Here is a 21,777-nt window from a genome sequence, read left to right as displayed (position 1 = left end):
AACAACCTAAGGAATGATGAGGAAGGAACATGGAAGGAACCTGGATCCCAGATTGATCTTGTGGAGCAAAGCTGCCCAGCTAGGCTAGACCAGCCACACTGATGGGTGAGAAAGAAACATGTCTGTCTTCCTTATTTAAACAATCGGGAGCTCTAAACCTTAGCTTAACAGTAACTCTGGCTCCTACAGCTCACAATGTGTAACAGTCACACGTGTTCTCTCTTAGACTTGGGAGTTCATGTCTGCTCCCATTTTTGTTTTAGTTTCTCGCTGCTCTAAAGGAACAGACACACTTACTCCACTGCTTTCTTGTAGATTTCGATGGCCTTGTCCAAGTCTCCCTCCAGCAAATGGATCTTGCCCAGCATTATGTAAGTCAGATCATGCCTGTTAAGATGTAGGGCATTGTGCAACTGGTCTTGTGCCTAACAAGATTGACAGAGTAAAGAGAACCAGATCACTACCGTGAAAGGACAATGACCTTGTATGGCTAATGTAAAGACAGAGCTCCTGCTATACTAATGTAGGAACATCACATTTCAGCAAATGCCCCACTACCCAAAAAACTAAAACATACCCAAACCGTGCTTGCTCATAGGACAGCTGGCAACATGGAGTGTCTGCCTCTAGAGCCACTTGGGAGGCTTGTACAGATTAAACTTTTTGAGTGTTTTCTGCTTTTTGATATTCACACCCATGACTCGTATTTCGTAAGTCAAAAGGGGTATCATGGTCTGCCCCAAACTCGACCCCAGCTGCACCGCTGACCAAATGCACACCCTTCCCCAGGGTGGACCTCATTTTCCTCACCAATATTTTGATGAATGAATGAATCCTCATTTATTCATTCAACATGTATTCATCGAGTGCCTGTTGCTCTAGGTACTAGTATACCAGAGCTAACGCAAGAGCTTATGTCCTCGTAGATGATGAAAAGGGCTTCGTTTAGTCCTTCACTGATTCAACAAGTATTTCTATAAATGCCAGGTACTGTATTTGCTTAGCCTGTAGGCTTTATAGTAAAATCTAAATATAATGCTTCTCCTCCATACAGGTCTGACCAAAAACCAATTCCACCTCTCCCTGGGCTCAGAATAATCCTGTGAATAGATATGTACTTACTCAGTTCAACTGAGTATTCACCCTTCACTTTCTGCCATAAATACCCATCCTAATCACTTCCTTGTAGATGCTTGAAATATCCTCTGAAGAGAGAAAGCTCCTAACCAAATATGTAACAATGAAGATCTAGATCTGCCTAGAAAACCTAAGGGACCCACTAAATATGTATATTTTATTTACATAGATATAGGTATTACTTATTTTTATGTATCTCAGAGGAGCAAAAAGTTATTCTCATACCTCAACTGCTGAGGTACAGGTTTTTTTTCATACCCCTGAGGGATTGATTAGGTTACATCAGTTTACAAATTGATATATATTAAACACTGTCAAATGGGTATCAACTAATTCAGATTCTCAGTCCTGTCAGCACTGGAGAAAGGAGAATAAAACTTCATAATCACTAAGTGGGAGCTTTATGACGGAAACTCTACCCAACCCCACTATCATTAACTTTTAGAGTTCTCTATAATTTGGTCTATCCCTCAATTAAGATATATACATTTTTTCCCTTATCTGAGTACCAGGGTAAGCGCAAATGTTTTATCTGATATAAGAGCCTTAGGCACTGTAGCCTAATCACAATGAAATATAAAAATGAAACATAAATATCTCACACGGAAAATAACCTTAAAAACAAACTCTCAGAAATCAAATCTATTTAAGATTAAAAATTCATTTCCGGGCTTCCCTGGTGGCACAGTGGTTGAGAGTCCGCCTGCCGATGCAGGGGACACGGGTTCGTGCCCTGGTCTGGGAAGATCCCACATGCCGCCGAGCGGCTAGGCCTGTGTGCCAATGGCCACTGAGTCTGCGCGTCCGGAGCCTGTGCTCTGCAACGGGAGAGGCCACAACAGTGAGAGGCCCGCATACCACCAAAAAAAAAAAAAAAAAAATTCATTTCCAATGACCTTGAGAACTAAAATCAGTTGCTACTGGAGCATAAGATAGCTCACATGGTGATAATTACACTTTTAAGACTTACAGGTCCACTTTTTGATATCTAAGTTTTATTGAACATTTGTGTTTCCATTCTAGAAAATTAAACTAGGGGGTGGAAAATAAGAAGAGAGGAAGAAAGCAATTAGATTGCCATTCCCTAATAATATTTCTAGAATTTGTCACTTTCTTGTTAAAAACAGAAAGAAAGAAAAAAAACAGATGACTAGTGACAAACGAGAATAAAAATGGGGATAAATGTATACGGCAGTTTCAATTTTTACTTCTAAAAATCTCGGCAAGCAGTAGGAATAATACAAAATGAGCAATGGCACCTCTGTAACAAGTGTACCCTCAGTGAAATCCCCAGCCAACCGCTCAGCCACCACCACCATTTCTATAAATTACCTTGTCCAACTGTTTCAGGTAAATGTAGCAAACTCCTAGGTTATGACAGATCTCCTACACACAAAAGAAAGGAAAACAACTTACTAAGTTCCACAGTAACTATTAGAGTGAAACAACAGGCGTCTAGAGATTATTACTGCTTGGCAAAATTTAAACTTTAAAACATGCACTATGGTTAATTTTTTACTTGAATCTTAAACAGATTATAAGAGATAAAAGCAGAATAAACCAGTGATATTCCTGGGTCTATTTAGTACCTTGGAGTGCATGCCCAGCCCATTCCTACACCTTTTTTCCTCTAAGGGCTGCTCACTGAACCCTCTTCTCAGAAGAGACTACCACAGCCCCTTCTCCAACCCTAAGGAGGTGTGTGTGTGTGTCAGTCAGAGTCCTTTTCCTAGGAATCTAGGAATTCACTAGGTGGTATGGACTTGGGGACTGACTGCGCCATCTGGAGGCCACTAGGATAGAATACACAGATGTAATTGGAGCCGATCTTCAGAAGACTACAGCACAGGTCAGCAAACTCTGGCCCACTGGCCAAATCCATCCTCCGCCTTTTTCTGCAAATCAAGTTGTATTGGAACACAGCCACGACCGCTTGTTATGTATCGTCTACAGTTCTTTCACGCTAGAACTTCAGAGTCAAGTAGTTGCAACAAAGACTATAAATCCACAAAGCCTAAAATATTTACTACCCTGCCCTTTACAAAAAAAGTTTGCCAACCTCTGATCTACAGAAAGAAAATAAATCAAGCAGAAATGCAGAGAAGCTACCTTGGTTGCTGACATCTTTCCAGTTCTAGTTCACTGCAAGACCAATCTGTATTTCCTGACCTTGTGTTCTGTAAAATCTCTCGAACTCCCTTATATTAAACCTCCCTTTATTTAAGGCAGCTTTAGAGAAAGGAAAATGCAAGGGTGAGAAAACTGCTCCTGGGAAACAGTAAGGACCATCTTGTTAGTAGTGGGGAGGTGGAGAAGCATATTCAGACCCAGAAGTGTCCCTCTCGGAAGAAACATGAACCTTATACGGCTCAGAGACAACAACTGGTTTAATGTTTTCCAAGTTCCCTAACATAACAACAGCAAAATAGCAATCAGTGATTCTATGCCAGATGTTTTCCATATACATTACTTTAATTTTCCCAGCAAATCTGCAACATAAGTATAACAATTCTGATTTCAGAGGTAAGAAAATGGAAGCTCAGAGAAGTCAAGTAGTTTGCCTAACTTAGGACAAAAAGTATCAGCACTGGGATTTCTTTTTCTTAGTTCTAAATCTTAAAGAATTTCAACCATATATAAATGTAGACAGAATCACCCTGTACTCATCATCCTGCTCCAACAATCATCCAATCCATACCCCCCCATCTCTCCCACTACTTTTGTAAGCAAATACCAGATAGTATCCCATTTTATCCACAAATATTTCAGTATGTATTTCTAAAGGATAAAATCTCTTTTTTTTTTAAGCTACCCACAATACCATTATCATACTTGAAAAAAAATTAGTAACTGCTGATACTGAATCATGTTCAAATTTCTGATGAATGTGTCACATTACAAAAAAATTTTTTTTTCTTCAATCACAATCCAGGGACTTCCCTGGTGGTCCAGTGGGTAAGACTCGGCACTCCCAATGCAGGGGGCCAAGGTTCGATCCCTGGTCAAGGAACTAGATCCCACGTGCATGCTGCAACTAAGAGTCCGCATGCTGCAATGAAGATTCCACATGCCGCAACTAAGACCCGGCTCAGCATGCATGCATACATACATAAACAAATTTATTTTTAAAAAATCATAATCCAAATAATTTCCACACATTGCAAAGCACTGGGATTTGAACTCAGGCCTGTCTCTAAAACTTGTATACCAGACTTCCCTGGACTTCCCAGTCCAGTGGTTAAGAATCCGCCTGCCAATGCAGGGGACAGGGGTTCGATTCCTGATCCGGAAAGATCCCACATGCCGCAGGGCAGCTAAGCCTGTGCACCACAACCACTGAGCCCGTGTTCTAGAGCCCACAAGCCACAACTACTGAGCCCATGTGCCGCAACTACTGAAGCCCGCGTGCTCTGGGGCCCACATGCTGCAATTACTGAAACCTGCGCGCCTAGAGCCCATGCTCCACAAAAGAAGCCACTGCAATGAGAAGCCCACACACTGCAACAAAGAGTAGCCCCCGCTCGCCAAAACTAGAGAAAGCCCACAAGCAGCAACGAAGACCCAGCTCAGCCAAAAAAAATTTTTTTTAAATAAAACTTGTATACCTTCCACTTCATCACCCTATAAGAATATACACAGGGAGCTGGAGAGGAGAAATGTAGCCCTACTTGTCCTTTAAATGTACTGGAAGGTAACTAACCCGTAACCTTTTTAAATCATTTCTCATAGATATTATTTGAGAAAGCAGTAGCAATATGCCTTAAACAAACTGACAACCAAGAAAATTTTTGAAATTTGAAAAGGAAACTAGAACAAATCAGAGTTAAATCCTGTCTTTCATGGGGTGAGAAGATGGAGCAGACATCCTGCAAGGGCAATTGGTACAGTAGAAAGATCACAGGCCGAAAGTGAGGAATCCTAGATTCTAGGCCTGAATTCTGGCTCTGGTTCTGCCACTACCTCACTGTGTGCCCTTCAGCAAGTCACTCCATCTCCCAAAGCCTCAGCTTCCTCATCTATCAATATGGGAAATTCTCCCTACTTAACAGCTGTTCCACAAGTCAAATGAGATCATGGCAGGAGGAATGATGATTCCCCTGCTGCGGCCAGACTGTGGAATACCCTGATGAGTCAAAGGAAGTAGGGCTACAAGGTTTACTACAGGCCACAGGCACTCATGAAGCACGTAGGGCAGAGAGTGGCTGTTTGGGGAATGACCACCTCTACTGGCACCAATGGACTGGTTATCCCAGGTGAGTCAGTAATACCAAATGAGCTCTTTCAACCAACTGGACAAACTGAAAGACATTCTCCATTCCCCCTGTCCTGTCCCTGAGCTCTCCTGTCTCACTTCCTCTCTGTCTCCATCTATGGGCTCATTTTCTCTTCAGCTCAGCCCTTCAAACTGTTTTTTCCAGGATTCCATCCTCAGCTCACTGCAGAGTGAGCTCATTCAATTTCATTGTTTTAATTATCGCCTTTAAGTTGTTGACTCCAAAATGTGTATCTCTAGCTCAGCACGCTTGAGTTTCAGGTTTCTGTATCTGCCATGTATTGGATACATCTCGATTTAGATATCCTACCAGAAGGTACAATTCATCATGTCCATAATCTTCTAAAAGACAGGACTTAACTCTGATTTGTTATCATCACCCTCTCCCAAAACTTGCTCCTCTTCCTTCCTGTATTTCCTATTCTAGTTGATTGTCCCATAAACCACCAATCCATCTTTGCATCTGCAGCCCAGTGCCTGGCACACAGACGTTCATTTGTTGAAAGAAGGACGAAGTGAATGAAACGGCAACTCAATTTTCCTTTATCTGTAGCTTTACTTTGGCCTTTGGCTATAAAATACTCAATGGCTTAAAGACTTAAACATCTCAGTCTTTAGACCTGCAGAAGAAAAGTGACTGACAAAAATAATAGTGCTGCGAGACTTCCCTGGTGGCACAGTGGTTAAGACTCCACACTCCCAGTGCAGGGGGCTGGGGTTTGATCCCTGGTCAGGGAACTAGATCCCACGTGCATGCCGCAACTAAGACTTCGCATGCCACAACTAAGGAGGCCACGTGCTGCAACTAAGGAGCTGGCAAGCTGCAACTAAGGAGCCCGCCTGCCGCAACTAAGACCCAGTGCAACCAAATGAATAAATATTTTTTTAAAAAAATAATAATGATAGTGCCATAAGAACTGCAGGGAAAACCCATGCTAGCTCTTTCTATTAATCAATCTAATCCTTCACTCTTAGATATGTCTTTCTAAGAATCATCAGATATTTTGAAAAAACCAATAGCATGAAAGAGAAGAACCAAAACAGAGGAAGAAAAAGATAATTGTGGAAAGCAGAACAGAACTTCAAAGGGTCAGAGACATGGAGAGGCTGCTGCAAGAAAAGACAAAGTTCTTAGAAATTAAAAATGTAATTACTGAAATAAAAAATATTGAACACGTAGGCTAAATAACAGAATGTGAATATAGCTAAAAACAGACGTGATGATCTGGAAGATAAGACTGAGGAAATGTCTCTGAATGTACAGCAAAGACAAGGAGGCAGAAAATATGAGAAGCAAGTTAGGAGACAAGTAGAACAGGTACAGAACACGTCTGATAAGAGTAGAAAACAGTGTGGCAAATGCTGCTGGTTATTTACCTAACATTCACTCTCTCTGTTTACCTTACCAACAGAACCCTAATTTTGTTTACAGTGACCATACATTTCCCAACCTTCCTTACAAAAGGCGTAGTTGGTGTGATGTAAGTGAAAGTCTGTTGGGGATTTCTGGGAAAATTATACTTCCTTGATGAAGGTTATTCCTTTTCTCTTTGTTGCTTCCTCTTTCTCCCTACCTAGAATGATGTGATGTTAGAGCTGCAGCAGTCATCTTATAACCATGAAGAAAAAGCCTCAGCATTGATATCGTTGGACCACCAAATCAATGTTGGCAACTACTTACCTGGATTTCTTGTTTCATAAGAAAAAAATAAACTCCTAATTTATAAAGCCAATGTTTAATAAAATGTTTTGTTGCAGTTACACACAATCCCTAACTAATACAAAGAGACAATAGAGAAGAAAAAATAATCAAAGAACTACTCAAAAAAAAAAAAAAAAACCTTGCTGACCCAAAGAAAGGCAAGGGTCTTCAAAGTGAAAGAGCCAACTGAATGTCCACAGATCAGGGGGATAAAAGAGAAAAGAAACACATCTAGACAACTATTACTGACATTTCAGAACTCCAAGCTTCTACAGGAAAGTGGGGTTATCAGCAAGAATTAGACTGGTAACAGACTGCTTATCAACAACACTGACAGCCAGAAAACTAGGCAGCAATGTCTGCTGAGTTACGAGGAAACATGATTTTTGATCTTATACCCAGCCACATCATCGATCAAGTGTGAGGATAAGATACAATTTTGGCATGTAAGAATTCAGTAATAATAACAAAAGATAGCCATATGATAAATGGAGCCATTAGCATGTCACTAATAACAAAGTTCCCTACTTACCCAATCTTTCTGGTTAAGTTTAGCTGCTTCATTATACACTTCAGTGGCAGCTTTATGTTTTCCCAGAAGAAATCTGGGGAAAAAACACATTTTCTGTGATTATTAATGCAAAGCTTTTACGAGACTACAACCCCACCAGTCCCACATCTGACTCATGCTCCAGCCAGCAGAGAATTCGGGACGCCTCTTCCCTGTAAGCTGGCTGTGCTGGTTTAGCCAGTGAGGCTGCCGTACACCAACAGCAGAAGCTCTCTTGGTAGGAACAGAGTTGGTTCCAAGGCCTTGGGCCCATTCTACACCAATTTTAGTGAAAGTCTTCTGTAATTTATTTTCTACAATGTACTACAAATGTAGACCAAAAAAGAAACAAGCCAAACTAATGACCATGTTAAACAAAAACTACCACAATTTTTCATCATGATCTATTAGGGACAGGCCCTTCTCTCCCAAACTAAGTCTCTTTCCTTGATACTGGATCATCATTCTGGAGACGCGGGAAGATCAGCCTCTATGCAAAGACAGTGCAGGTTATGAATGACAACGTAGGTAAGAAAGTGAGAGTGGGAACTCCACAGAACACTTTACTACTCTGGAGTAGTAAAGCTATTAGTACTTAACAGCTTGTAAAGACAACGGAGGTTGCCTGCATCCAGGAACCTCCAGGGCATTCACTCAACAAACACTTACTAAAAACCTACTGTGTATCTAGTATTATGCTAAGTGTTGGAACAGTAGGTGAGAAAAATTCCATGGGCTGCCAATACATCAGGGTACTTGAGGCACAAAATGTTCCTATTTATATGAGAAACATTATCGGTGTTCCCCCATCAAACTAGAATATACAGTGTTTGAAATACTCAGTTCCTTTATACTAGTTATCTCATTTTCTCAAATTTCAAAATTAATCCACACTCTTCAAAGTGAATCTATTATACCCATTAAGCAACCCTCCCTCTATGTATCCGGCTGCCAGAAGCAGCTCCAGCCTGAGAATGCACTTTACATTGTTCTCTGTCAGTGCCCTAGGGCCTCCAGGCTGCCAATACTCACAAAGATCTGGCCACCTGCTTGAGGTTATCAGCAGACTGAGGGCTGAGAACAGCACACGTCTGAAAGAGTTCTAGGGATTCTTGGATATTTCCTTCCAGGCGAAATATCAATGCTGCCAAGAAAGAGAAAACACAGAAAATAAAATCATGTTCTAGGAAGAATGGAGCCTGACATCTGAAAAATTGGAGGAGAGGGAGGTAGGAAATCATATCAAAGAAATCCTTTGGATAATTGTGTTTAATACAATCAGATATGACTTCAGATGGATTGAAACAAGCAGCAAAGTTGTTGATGAGCTAAAACCTTTTTTTTTTAAATTAATTAATTTATTTATTTTTGGCTGTGTTGGGTCTTCGTTTCTGTGCGAGGGCTTTCTCTAGTTGTGGCAGGCGGGGGCCACTCTTCATCGCAGTGCGCAGGCCTCTCACTATCGCGGCCTCTCTTGTTGCGGAGCACAGGCTCCAGACGCGCAGGCTCAGTAGTTGTGGCTCACGGGCCTAGTTGCTCCGCGGCATGTGGGATCCTCCCAGACCAGGACTCGAACCCATGTCCCCTGCATTGGCAGGCAGATTCTCAACCACTGCACCACCAGGGAAGCCCTAAAACCTTTTTTTTAAGGTATCTGGAATCTACCTATTCCTCCACTCCCAGCTTCCACCACGCAGATAATCGGGTGCCTTGTAAATTATCCCACACTCTTCACTATAAGAACATTCTTATAGCTCCTTATCAGATGCTCTATCATGATAATTCCGACATCCACCTGATAGTTTTCAGAGAGTACACCCAAATGGGGCAAATGCAATCAATAACTCAAGTCCAACAAGGAGATGCTGGCAAAGAATGCAGTAATATTTCAGACTTGGTTTTCAGTATAGCAACCAATCAGAATAATCATTTTTCAGACGAATTTACATGCTTAACTACTACCAGGCACTATAAGTCTGGAACTTGTGATATTGGGAATAAAAGAGCATTATTTGGGCTTCACTGGTGGTGCAGTAGTTAAGAATCTACCTGCCAATGCAGGGGACATGGGTTCGAGCCTTGGCCCGGGAAGATCCCACATGCCGCCGCAGAGCAATTATGCCCGTGCGCCACAACTATTGAGCCCACGTGCCTAGAGCCCGTGCTCTGCAACAAGAGAAGCCACCGCAATGAGAAGCCCACGCACCACAACAAAGAGTAGCCCCTGCTCGCCACAACTAGAGAAAGCCCACACACAGCAACAATGACCCAACATGGTCAAAAATAAAAACAAATAAATAATTTATTTTTTAAAAAAGAGCATTATTTGCCATGATGTCCTAGATATGTCAATATCTTACCAATTATGTCAGAAAATTATATATTAATCTGAAGACTACAAATACAATGAGTGGTAAACAAAACTATTCATTTACATCAAAGAGTCAAAAAGATAGTTCCTGGGAAAACTAAGGATGCTACTCTGGGCACTACAGAGTAAAATTCCAGTCAGTGGTTCCTATACTTGATTTCTGATGAATCTCATTTATTCTCTGTTTTATCCTGTATACCTCTAGGCTTCTTCCCTTCATCCTGACTCACCTTACAAAAAATCCTCAAGCTTTTCCTTATCTCTTTTAGCTTGACTACAAGGAACCCTTCCAAAAGCCTCTTCTGGACCTGAAACTGCTGCATGAGGCAGGGACCCTAACAACTGTTCTGAAAAACACTAGCCGGAAACTAGAATAGGGGTGAAGGACAGTAGCAAGTTTTTTTAAGAGAACTAGTCATTTCTGAGGTCAAATCCAGCACAATAATCATGTTCTGATTTCAAAAAACAGTAATATTGAATAAGAGATTTGTGGAACATTTACTTGAATTTAAGTATTTTGTAAGTTGTTTGCTCTTTCTCCAGAACCTAGGCAGAGTGTGCATTTCTCTGGCAAGAAGAGAAGAAATATATGTCTTACCTTGGACATAGATAGCATATTCACATAACCCCTGAGTCTCCTGAAGCTGTTCTCTGATAACATCCTGAAAAAGAAAGAAACAATACTTCTGAGTAGTGGTTAAGTGTCTTCAAGTGTTTTTAAGAAAAGGTAAACATGGACAAGGAGTACATGTAAGAAATCTACAATACTAATGATGACTAATAAAGTAGTTCATTCGGATTTTTTAAATTTATTTGACCCCTAGAATAGGCGTCAGCAAAGTACAGCCCACAGGCCAAATCCGACTCACATAGCCTATTTCTGTACAGGTCTCAAGCTAAGAGTGTTTTTTTAATTTTTAAAGGGTTATTAAAAAATAAGAGAAGATGAAGTATATGAGACAGAGATTATCTGTGGCCTGCAAAGCCTAAAATATTTACCATCTGGCCCCTTACAGAAAAAGTTCACCAACTCCTACCTACACTCTAACTAGGCAGGCTAAGAAAACTATGAAAAGATTTCCATGCACCATTATAGATGCTAGGAGCTCTCTGATGAGCAAAGTACAGGCTCTACCTTTGTCCTATGATGGGCTAAGACCAGGGAGCTATACAGCTCAGAGGGCAATCACCTGATTCTAACCTGGAGCAATCAGGGAAGGCCTTCCAGGGTAAACAGTTTCAAATCCTGTGTTAGCAAGGGATGGAGGAAAAGCTGAGGTGGCCCAGAGAGTCAGAGAGAGAAGGGTTTCAAATGCCATGCTAAAAAAGGTCGAGAGCAATGGGAAAATCGTGATAAATTTTAAGTGGGAAGTAACCAGATTCTATTTGCTCCATTTTAGGAACATTGTGGAAATAGATGGAAAGGAGGCAAGATTAGAGGCAATGTTGGCATAAGAACTCTTGTGGTTAATTTAAATAAAAATGACAGGGATTAACTAAGGCGTGGGGTGGGGGGAAGTGGACAGTGTCTTGAGATAGTAAGAGAAGGATCTCTAGAACTTGATGATTATCTGTATTAGGGAAAGTGGGTCAGAGGATTCTGACACAGACAGCTGGGTGAATGATGGTACCTATCCCCGAGACAGGGAACAGGAGAAGGAATAGGTTTGGAAAGAAGAAGATAAATTCAGCTACAGAAAAGATGAATTTGAAATGCCTGGGAAGCATTCAGTACGCATCTCTAAGATCAGGAAGAAGTGTGTGGAACAAGCAGAGAAAGGAGTCAAGGACAGAACCTAGAAATAGCCCCAACTCTTAAGAAAAAAGCAAAAGAAGAGAAGCCAAAAAAAAAAGGAAACAGAGAAAGTGGTCAATAAAGGAAAAGGGAAATAAGAAAAGGATAATATCACAGATGAAAAAAAAAAATCTTTCAAGACCCATACTGGAACATTGCTAGTTCTTTACATTGTCATAGGTACAAATGTCACAGGTATAAAAACTACAACCTTAAAAGCATTACAAAGCTCCGAATGCCAAAAACCGAGAATACCAGGGATATATTTTGCATGATGATACTATTCTCTGCCAGCAAGTATGTAATGTACATAGTAAGTTACCAAAGATACAGTTTAGAGAAAATACAAATGGTTTTAAAATATATAAAGGACCAAGCTCACCACAGTAAGAGAATTATAAAACTCAATGAAATACCATTTTTCACCTATCCAGAGATCAAACGTTAAACACTATGCCATATTGAACATCTGCTCTCCACCATGAGACCAACAAGTCCCAGAGAGTGGCTGCTCCTTCAGCCTGATCTTGAAATGAGAAGACACATGGAGCACACTTTAACCTGACCCACAGCCTGTGGTCAAACCCAGCCAACCTACAGCCAATCTGAAGGCCCATGGGTAGTAATAAGTATCTGTTGTTAGAGGCCACTGACATTTTGAGGTTGCTTCTTAAGCACCATTATCATAGCAAAAGCTAACCAATACACAAAATGCAGAGAAATGAGATTTCATACATTTTTAGTGAGAGCTAAACTGTCACACAAACTCTGAGTGACAGACACAGTTAGTTGCCTAACCAAAGCCTGCCTCTCACGTTTTCTATCATTGGCCTCTCACCTTGCATGCTTCATAATCCTTCCGGATATAGTGGAGATGTATCAACCAGTTCTGCTTCTCCAAAATAGGAAACTCTGGAGCTGGGTAGCATATTTTGACAAAACAAACAACACAGTCATTGTTAGGTTTTCTCCTTGAGCACTGTCCTCAACTAACCACAGGCATACTGTAATATCACGTTAAATTCTTCATGCTGCTGATCATAAGAATACAGTGCATCAAAAATGTGTGGATTATTAAATTAAGAGATACTTGTCCTACTATTACACATTGAATATATACTTCTGTTCAGTTTTGGTCATTTATAATGTCAGTTTCTCAACTGATAACTTGCCTGAAGAGAAAAACAGAATCATTCTTTCCCTCTTTTCCTCTCTCTCTCCTTGGTTTTAGAACGTGAATAATATGACTTTCCAAAGGATATTTCAGGAGTGTTACTAACAAAATATACATACCATAGTTAATATCACATCTGATAGATCATAGGACCAAAAATAGCTAAATACAGTCTTAGCAATAGCTCAAATGTGAAACATTATACTGTTGCCCAGGAATGAGAAGTCAACAAGGAGAAAAATATTTGAGCCACTGAAAACGATTCATGATACAGAAACCCTGAGTTACTATCTCTTTGAATTCAATTAAAATACAGGTAAAAATTCATTAAGAAATTATTTTTCTATGGTAAAAAGGAGGCCAAGTATTCACACCAACCTCAGAACAGTGGTGACCTCAAGTAAGGAAGAGGGAAGAGTAGAATTAGGAAGCAATAAAAAGGAGATTTCAACTGGTAAATGCTTTATTTATCAAAAAAGTTAAAAGCTCTAAAGTATACATGGCCAAGTGTATTTATTTATTAAATCTGGCCTGTAAGTACATAGGTGTTTGTATTTTTTATGCATTTTAATACATGCTTGAGGTAATCCCTGTTTTGTTTTGTTCTGTTTTAATGATCATTTTCTTTTTGTTGTTTTTTGTTGGCCACACCACGCAACATGCTGGATCTTAGTCCCCGACCAGAGATGGAACCTGCACCCCCTGCAGTGGCAGCGCGGAGTCTTAACCACTGGACCACCAGGGTACTTCCCTGATTTTTTAAAATGTAAAAGGAAGGGTATAGCAGAGGAAGAAAGGGAAATGATTTGTAATCATTTGTAATCGCTCTGTTCCAGAACCTTAGGTGATATATCGATGGAAAACCCAAGACTTATATGTCCATAGTATGACGGGAAGGAAAAAAAGCTTACTGTGACCCAGAATTAACATTGCAGGAACACAAAAATTAAGAATGCTGCTTACTCTTTCCCAAGAATAGGGAACAGCAACAGAATCTGTGAAGTGAAATTATGACAGGAAGTATGGATATGATTTTATATACCGGAAGAAAGAAAAAAAAGATAAAATGTTAAGCAACTAACTCTTCATCTTCTGATTACCCACATTCTCTGACTGAGACCACCCTTCTTCTAGTCAGCAAGGGCCTATGTGAGATTCTTCAATGACTTTTGTCTCCTTCCTTCTCTTCTCCCAAGCCCCAACAATCATCAGATATTAGCCGTTCATGTTTTGCCTAACTAACCACTTCCAGAATTAAATTTCCTACTAAAGATCACACAAATCACCAAGCTTAAAGATGGATGTGAGGGACTTCCCCCGGTGGTCCAGTGGGTAAGACTCCACGCTCCCAATGCAGGGGGCCCGGGTTCGATCCCTGGTCAGGGAACTAGATCCTGCATGCATGCCTCAACTAAGAGTCCACATGCCGCAACTAAAGATCCCACATACTGCAACTAAAAGATCCCACATGCTGCAAAGATTCCACATGTCGCAACTAAAACCCGGCACAGCCAAAATTAAATAACTAAATATTTTTTAAAAAAACAACAACAAGACGGATGTGAGTGGGTGTGCATGTAATCTTGGATCAAGTCTCAATTGTATGGCCTACCTCAATGTTACCTACCTTCTAAAGCAGCAGTCCCCAACCTTTTTGGCACCAGGGACCAGTTTCATGGAAGACAATTTTTCCAGAGACCAAGGGGATGGGGTGGGGGATCGTTTTGGGATGATTCAAGCGCATTACATTTACTGTGCACTTTATTTCTATTATTACTACACTGTAATACATAATGAAATAATCATACAACTTGCCATAATGCAGAAATCAGTGGGAGCCCTGAGCTTGTTGTTTTCACTTGCCACTCACTGATAGGGTTTTGATATGAGTCTGCAAGCAACTGATTTATTATGGTCTCTGTGCAGTCAAACCTCTCTGCTCATGATAATCTGTATTTGCAGCCACTAGCATCACCGTCTCAGCTCCACCTCAGATCATCACCAGGCATTAGATTCTCATAAGGAGCGCGCAGCCTAGATCCCTCACATGCGCAGTTCACAGTGCGGTTCCCACTTCCATGAGAATCTAATGCTGCCGCTGATCTGACAGGAGGCGGAGCTCAGGTGGTAATGCAAGTGATGGGGAGTGGCTGTAAATACAGATGAAGTTTCGCTCGCTCGCCCACGGCTAACCACAGGCTGCGAGGCCCAGTTCCTAATGGGCCATGGACCATTACCGGTCCATGGCCCAAGGGTTGGGGACCCCTGCTGTAAAGGGAAGGAGACAACTGAATCCTTTGAGTTTACAATATCACTTAGTATCATTGCTTCCACAACCTAAAAGAAAATTTATAAAATGCAAATTTGAGTCTTGTCTATTACAATCTTATAATAAAAGATGAGGCATTTTTTGTGTTCCATGGGTGAAGAACGGAGGAAAAAAATGTTCAATTTGTAAGGTATCTCAAGGGCCCAGAGGCTCATGAAATGGAGTACTAGGGATGAGAAGAAGGGAAAGCACCACCAAATTCAAGTGCCTAACAGCCATTTCACACTCCTGACGATACAGTTTGTCTAAAAGCTAAAAGAACTTTAGGCTCATCAAAGACTTTATAAATCATTTCAGTGCCCCATAACTGTCCTATTAACTGTGTAGTCTTGGGAAATTTAGTTTCCTCATCTATAAAATAGAGACTCATTCATTCATTCAATAAATATTCACTGAGTACCAACCACATGCCAGGCACTGGGGATACAACAACAAACAAAACTGGTAATAAGCTTTCAGGGAGCTTATAATCAGGGCAGGGGTGGGGGGTGCAGGTTCGGAGAGTGCTGGCAGAAGGGATAGATGATAATAAAATCTCCATTATTAGTGATATTCTTCTCACATTTAAATAGGAGAGTCAGGGGATAAAATACCCCACAGAGATGTGAAGATTGAATGACAATACATATAAAGAGGTTCAAGTAGTGTCTGGTACACGCTAACCCCTAAAGAAGTGTTAACTGTTGTTGCTGTTATTTTTATCATCATTATTATTAGTTATTTTCCAAAATGAGCAAGTTCTGGATACCACATAAATCCCTATGAACTCTGAATTTACACTTAGAATTTTACCTGTAAATGTGTGAGTTGAATTTCTTGTATTCCAAATCATTGCTCACTCCAATTCCCCCCTACAAACAGGGATGCTGATACTGGTTCTTATATGCTTTCACAAGTATTATGAGAATTACCTATCTGAAAGGTCCTCTAAAAAAGATAGGCATGTAAGTGCAAAGTAGAGCCTTCTCTGTTTTACAGCAGAGCAAGGTGGTCATCTCCCATGTTACACTTTAGTAGGAGTCCGTATTACCATGGACGTCAGGTGGCCAGCTGATGAGATGAAGACAAGGTAAAGCCTTTCAGTCATCACCAAGGCAGTGGGGGCAGAAGGCTGGCAACCTGGCAACAATATTCCCTTGCCCTTCTCTTCTCCTGCCCCCATTCCACTCTTTTCACCTCTTTCTTTCCTCCTCGATAAGGATGCACAAGACCTATCTTAAACAATTCTATAACTGAACAAACATGACATCACAAGAATTCTTCTGCCTTGTAATTTGCCTTAGGTGTGAAATTCTCATAGAAATAACCAAAACTCAAAACTTTACATAAAACTGATTAATGGTAGTGAAAAGCATCCTGGATATATTAATGTTGAGCAGAAAATTATTGTGCTTTGAATTTTTAGTTGAAAAATTTTCTAAAATGACTAAGGCTTTTTGTAAGTACATTGTAAATGAACTCTTCTTTGGTAAAGGATCTCTTCAGGACCAGAAGACAGGCAGCACATCAAATTTTTATATGTAGAAGTCCAATCTTGATTCAGTACCAGACTTCTATGGGACTTAGAGCAAGTTATTTGAGTCTCTGGGCCTCCATTTTCATGCCTATAATTTTCACTGGAAAATCTGAAAGTGATCATTCAATAAAATGTTAATTTCCTCATGTTATAATAGGAATTATAACACTTTTCTACCTCAATATATTATTTGAGACATCAAAAGATATAACAAATCTTGAAAAGAGTGTAAATGGAAGACATTTTTATTAGTATTGATTTGAGCTCTGTATCAGACAGGGTCTATCTAACAAGGAAACCCAGAAACCACTTGATGTAGAACAGAAGGACTTCAATGCAGTGAACAGGTGAGGGAAGAAATGAGAGGTCCAAAAGGGAACAGTGATGCAAATCAGAGGTTAGCATGGGAACAAGTCACTACCACCTCTAGGCTGAAGGAAAAAGGGAGGGAATGTATTGCTACCAGTTTCCAAGGCTGAAGTTACCTGGAGGAAGCTGAAAACAGAATGGCCTGACTGGCAGAAGCAACAAAAGAGACGCTTCCAGAAACCACCCCACTCCTCCAACTTTCCAAAGCAGAGAGAAAGAGGGGAAAGCCCTGGCTTCTCCTACTTCCTACCCTCCAATCTTTTGCCAGTTCCTCTCACTTGCTAACCCAGCCAGAAACTGCTGACACCAGAGCCTGGGAAGGAATGAAGCCCACAAGGGTCAGCTGCTCACAATACTCAGCGGAGAAGGGAAGGGTGAGGAATGGATCTGAGGGCAAACAGGCCCAGGATCAGCAGAAATACCAACTCTGCTCAGGAACATAGATGGTGATGGAGGAGGAGGAGGCAACTGGACTGAATCAGGAGTCACCCAAGGATTCACGTTAGAAAATAACTTTTTAAAAAAATATTAAACTGCTACCTATTCAACTTGTTTGCTTCTCATGAGCTTAAAATGGGATGAGGAAGGAAGGAAAAGGTCATATAAAAGATCAATTATGGTTTTACTACATACCCTAGATCATTTTATTTTCCTTTCTCAAATCAAAACTTAATTATATTTTATCCTTCTTAGGGGTGCATGGGTGTGTGTATCCCCCATGTGTATTTATATATATTTTTATATATTTATATGATTTACTTATATCTATAATTATATAATATTGATATGTAATTTATATATATATGTATTTGATATATATCTATATCAAAGTGTATTCTCCCCTATTATAACACTGAATGTTCCCATGAGGCTAGTGAGTCATGCAATTCAGGGACTATTCCAACATTGCAGATGAGGAAACTAAGACTCCAGAGGTTAAGTGATTTGCCCATACTCAACAACTAATTAATGAAAGAGGCAGGACTATAGCCCAGGTCCCCAAAGTTACTCGTTAAACTATACCAAGTTTCTGCCCCAATTGTAAATGACTTTCTAATTTTAAAATATAAGTGTCTGGGCTATCAACTAGACATAACTTAGCAACACAAAATTAATAATGATTTTAAAGTTTTTCTATTATTAAAAAAAGCAGGCTTTCCCTGGTGGCTCAGTGGTTAAGAATCCGCCTGCCAATGCAGGGGACACGGGTTCGAGCCCTGGTCCGGGAAGATCCCACATGCCACAGAGAAACTAAGCCCATGCACAACTACTGAGTCTGCGCTCTAGAGCCCACAAGCCACAACTACTGAAGCCCGTGCGCCTAGAGCCCATGCTCCGCAAAAAGAGAAGCCACCGCAATGAGAAGCCCGTGCACCGCAACGAAGAGTAGTCCCTGCCCACTGCAACTAGAGAAAGTCCACGGGCAGCAACCAACACCCAATGCAGCCAAAAATAAATAAATAAATAAAATAAATTTATGAAAAAAAAAGCAAAACAGGACTTTTAATGTATTAAGGTAGCAAGATTTTCAAATTTTTGAAAAAATTGGTTGGGTTTTGTTTTTTTTTAAATACGTACTTATGGTAAGACAAAACTGAAAGGACACATAGAGTATTAAAGACTCTCTCCATTCCTCCTCCTCACTAGAGGTGAATAGTTAGTATTTTCTAAGGAATTTCCATGCCTATATAAGCATATGGGCAAATGTATATGTGCACATGTACACAAAGGGGATTATATTAAACATATTTGGAAACTGTTTGCTTATATCTACTGAACCTAAGTACATCCTTTCCAGTGACCCAGCAATCCTGCTCCTAGGTGCATGTGTACCCAAAAAACATATATTGATACTTCATGGTGGCATATATTGATACTTCATGGTGGCATTATGTATACCATCTCACAAAGTATCCCAAATGTTTATTCAGAGTAAAATGAACAAACTGGAGTATCACTCCACAATGTATTGATAATACTAGATTATAATGAAAAAAAAACAGCCACTACTACATGCAACAATACAGAAGAATACCACAAAGATAATTTTGAGCAAAGAAGCCAGATATTGAAAAGTACATACTGAATGATTCCATCCATTTATATTAAGTTGAAAAGCAGGCAAAACTGATCTACATGGTAGACGTTAGATACAAGTAACCACGTTTGAGAGGAGTGGTTAATGACTGGTAGGGGGCATAATGGAGGCCTCTGGGATGCTGATGACGTTCTATAACTTAATCAGGATCATTAGTACCTGAATATGTTCAGTTCGTAAAACTTTACTGAGCTGTACAATTATAATTTATGCACTTTTCCGTATGTATGGCATATGGCAATAAAAAAGTGTCAAGAATCAAACTAAACACCTCCTCAACCAAAAAAATTAATTTCTGCAGGACTTCCCCGGTGGCACAGTGGTTAAGAATCTGCCTGCCAAAGCAGGGGAGATGGGTTCGAGCCCTGGTCCGGGAAGATCCCACATGCCACGGAGAAACTAAGCCCGTGTGCCACAACTACAGAGCCTGCGCTCTAGAGCCCACGTGCCACAACTACTGAAGCCCATGTGCCTAGAGCCCATGCTCCACAACAAGAAAAGCCACAGCAATGAGAAGCCTGTGCACCGCAATGAAGAGTAGCCCAGGCTCGCCGCAACGAAGACCCAACACAGCCAAAAATAAATAAATAAATTTATTTTTTAAAAGAATTTAATTTCTGCAATACCAATGCAGAAGAGATGGGGGGGACATACAACTCAGTCTGCGGGTAAGGGTCAAGACTTCCTAGGCAAGACACAAAATGCATTAACCATAAAGGAAAAAAATTAATAAATCAGGCTTCTATCAAAATTAAAACTTCTGGGGACTTCCCTGGTGGCACAGTGGTTGAGAGTCCACCTGACAATGCGGGGGATGCAGGTTCGAACCCTGGTCCAGGGGGATCCCACGTGCCACGGAGCGACTGAGCCCATGCGCCACAATTGCTGAACCTGTGCTCTGCAGCCCGCGAGCCACAACTACTGAGCCCATATGCCACGACTACTGAAGCCCACGCTCCTGGAGCCCGTGCTCTGCAACAGGAGAGGCCATCACAGTGAGAGGCCCACGCACCACAACGAGGAGTGGCCCCTGCTCCCGGCAACTGGAGAAAGTCCGCGTGCAGCAACAAAGACTCAACGCAGCCAAAAATAAATAAATAAAAAATTAAAACTTATCAGCAAAAGATACATTAAGGAAGTGAAAAGGTAAGACACAGGCTGAGGGGTGGAGACAAAATTCACAATACATATAATAGGCAAAGGGCTTGGACCCCAAATATATTAAAGAATTCTTACAAATCAATAATCAGAAAACAAACAACCCAATTTTAAATAAGCAAAAGACTTAAACGTTTCCTTCACAAAAGAAATGAGTGACCAATAAGTACATGAAAAGTTGTCCAACATCACTAGTCATCAGGATAATGCAAATTAAAGTCACAATAAGATACAACATACCCACCATCATGTCTAATACGAAAAAGATGGACAGTATCAAATGCTGGTTTGAATTTACAGCAAGCAGAACTCTCATAATTGCTGGTGGGAGAGTAAAATAGTACAACCACTTTGGAAAACAGTTTGCAATCTCTTATAAAGTTAAAACATACACTTTACATATGACCCAGCAATTCCACTCCCTAGGTACTTGCCTTACACAAAAATGGAAACACATGCCCCACACCCACAAAAAGATGTATAAGTGTTCATAAAGGCTTTTACATAACTGTCGAAAACTGGAAACACAAATGTTCATCAACAGGAAAATGGATAAACAAATTGTGGTATAGTCTTACAACAGAATACTAGACAGCACTTTCAAAAAATAAAAGAACTACTGATATATATATATATATATATATATATATCTCAACATGGATGAATCTCATAAACACTATGCTGAGTAAAAGATGCCAAAAGCTAAATAGTACATACTCTATGACTGCACGGCAGGAAGTTCAAGCACAGACAAAATTAACTTTCAGGGACAGAAATCAGAACAATGGTTCCCTCTAGGACAGAACTGAAGGAAACTTTCTGGGTGACAAAAATGGTTAACTCGACCTGAGTGATGATTACATAAGTACATATAGTTATCAAAATTCAAAAGTTGGGCACTTAAGGTTTGTAGATCTTACTAGCATTGGGAAAAAAATAAAAGTTAAATTTAATTTTTTATTTAAATTAAAAGTTAACACTGTTCCTCAAAAAAAAAAAAAAAAAAATCAAACAATTACCACATGAACCAGCAATTCCACTTCTGAGCGTATACCCAAAAGAGCTGAAAGCAGAGAGCCTCTTTCTACAGTTGCTGCTAAGATGCTTCCAAAGAAGCTAAGGCCACACTGGGGTGAGGCCCTGAATAGCACCGAGCCCGGCAGCCGCCAGCTGGGCACTTTCACCTTCACCTACTTGGCCTCATTCTGCACTACAATAGGTGACAGTCACAGAGGATAGATCAATGTTCTCATTAAAGCAGCCAATGTAAATGCTGAAACCTTCTGGCAAGGCTTGTTTGCAAAG

General features: G+C 40.5%; 1 protein-coding gene across 3 annotated transcripts in view; it reads right to left on the bottom strand.

Annotated features, from left to right (window-relative positions):
- The window catches only part of BBS4 (Bardet-Biedl syndrome 4), a 71,542-nt gene that overhangs the window by 9,898 nt on the left and 39,867 nt on the right, over positions 1–21,777 (bottom strand). For all 3 annotated transcript variants that reach the window (XM_027123540.1, XM_027123538.1, XM_027123539.1), the window contains 6 exons: positions 12,667–12,746; positions 10,632–10,695; positions 8,695–8,806; positions 7,645–7,717; positions 2,470–2,523; positions 298–425 (listed from right to left, as the gene is read on the bottom strand). In XM_027123540.1, the coding sequence (XP_026979341.1) occupies positions 298–425; positions 2,470–2,523; positions 7,645–7,717; positions 8,695–8,806; positions 10,632–10,695; positions 12,667–12,746 (511 nt within the window). The remainder of the gene's footprint in view (positions 1–297; positions 426–2,469; positions 2,524–7,644; positions 7,718–8,694; positions 8,807–10,631; positions 10,696–12,666; positions 12,747–21,777) is intronic.

This window comes from Aethalodelphis obliquidens, unplaced genomic scaffold (assembly GCF_003676395.1).
Source record: "Aethalodelphis obliquidens isolate GAN/ISIS:26980383/991018 unplaced genomic scaffold, ASM367639v1 scaffold26, whole genome shotgun sequence".
Lineage (NCBI taxonomy): Eukaryota > Metazoa > Chordata > Mammalia > Artiodactyla > Delphinidae > Aethalodelphis > Aethalodelphis obliquidens.
The sequence above is the reverse complement of the archived record's forward strand: the minus strand, read 5'-3'. Positions and strand labels throughout refer to the sequence as shown.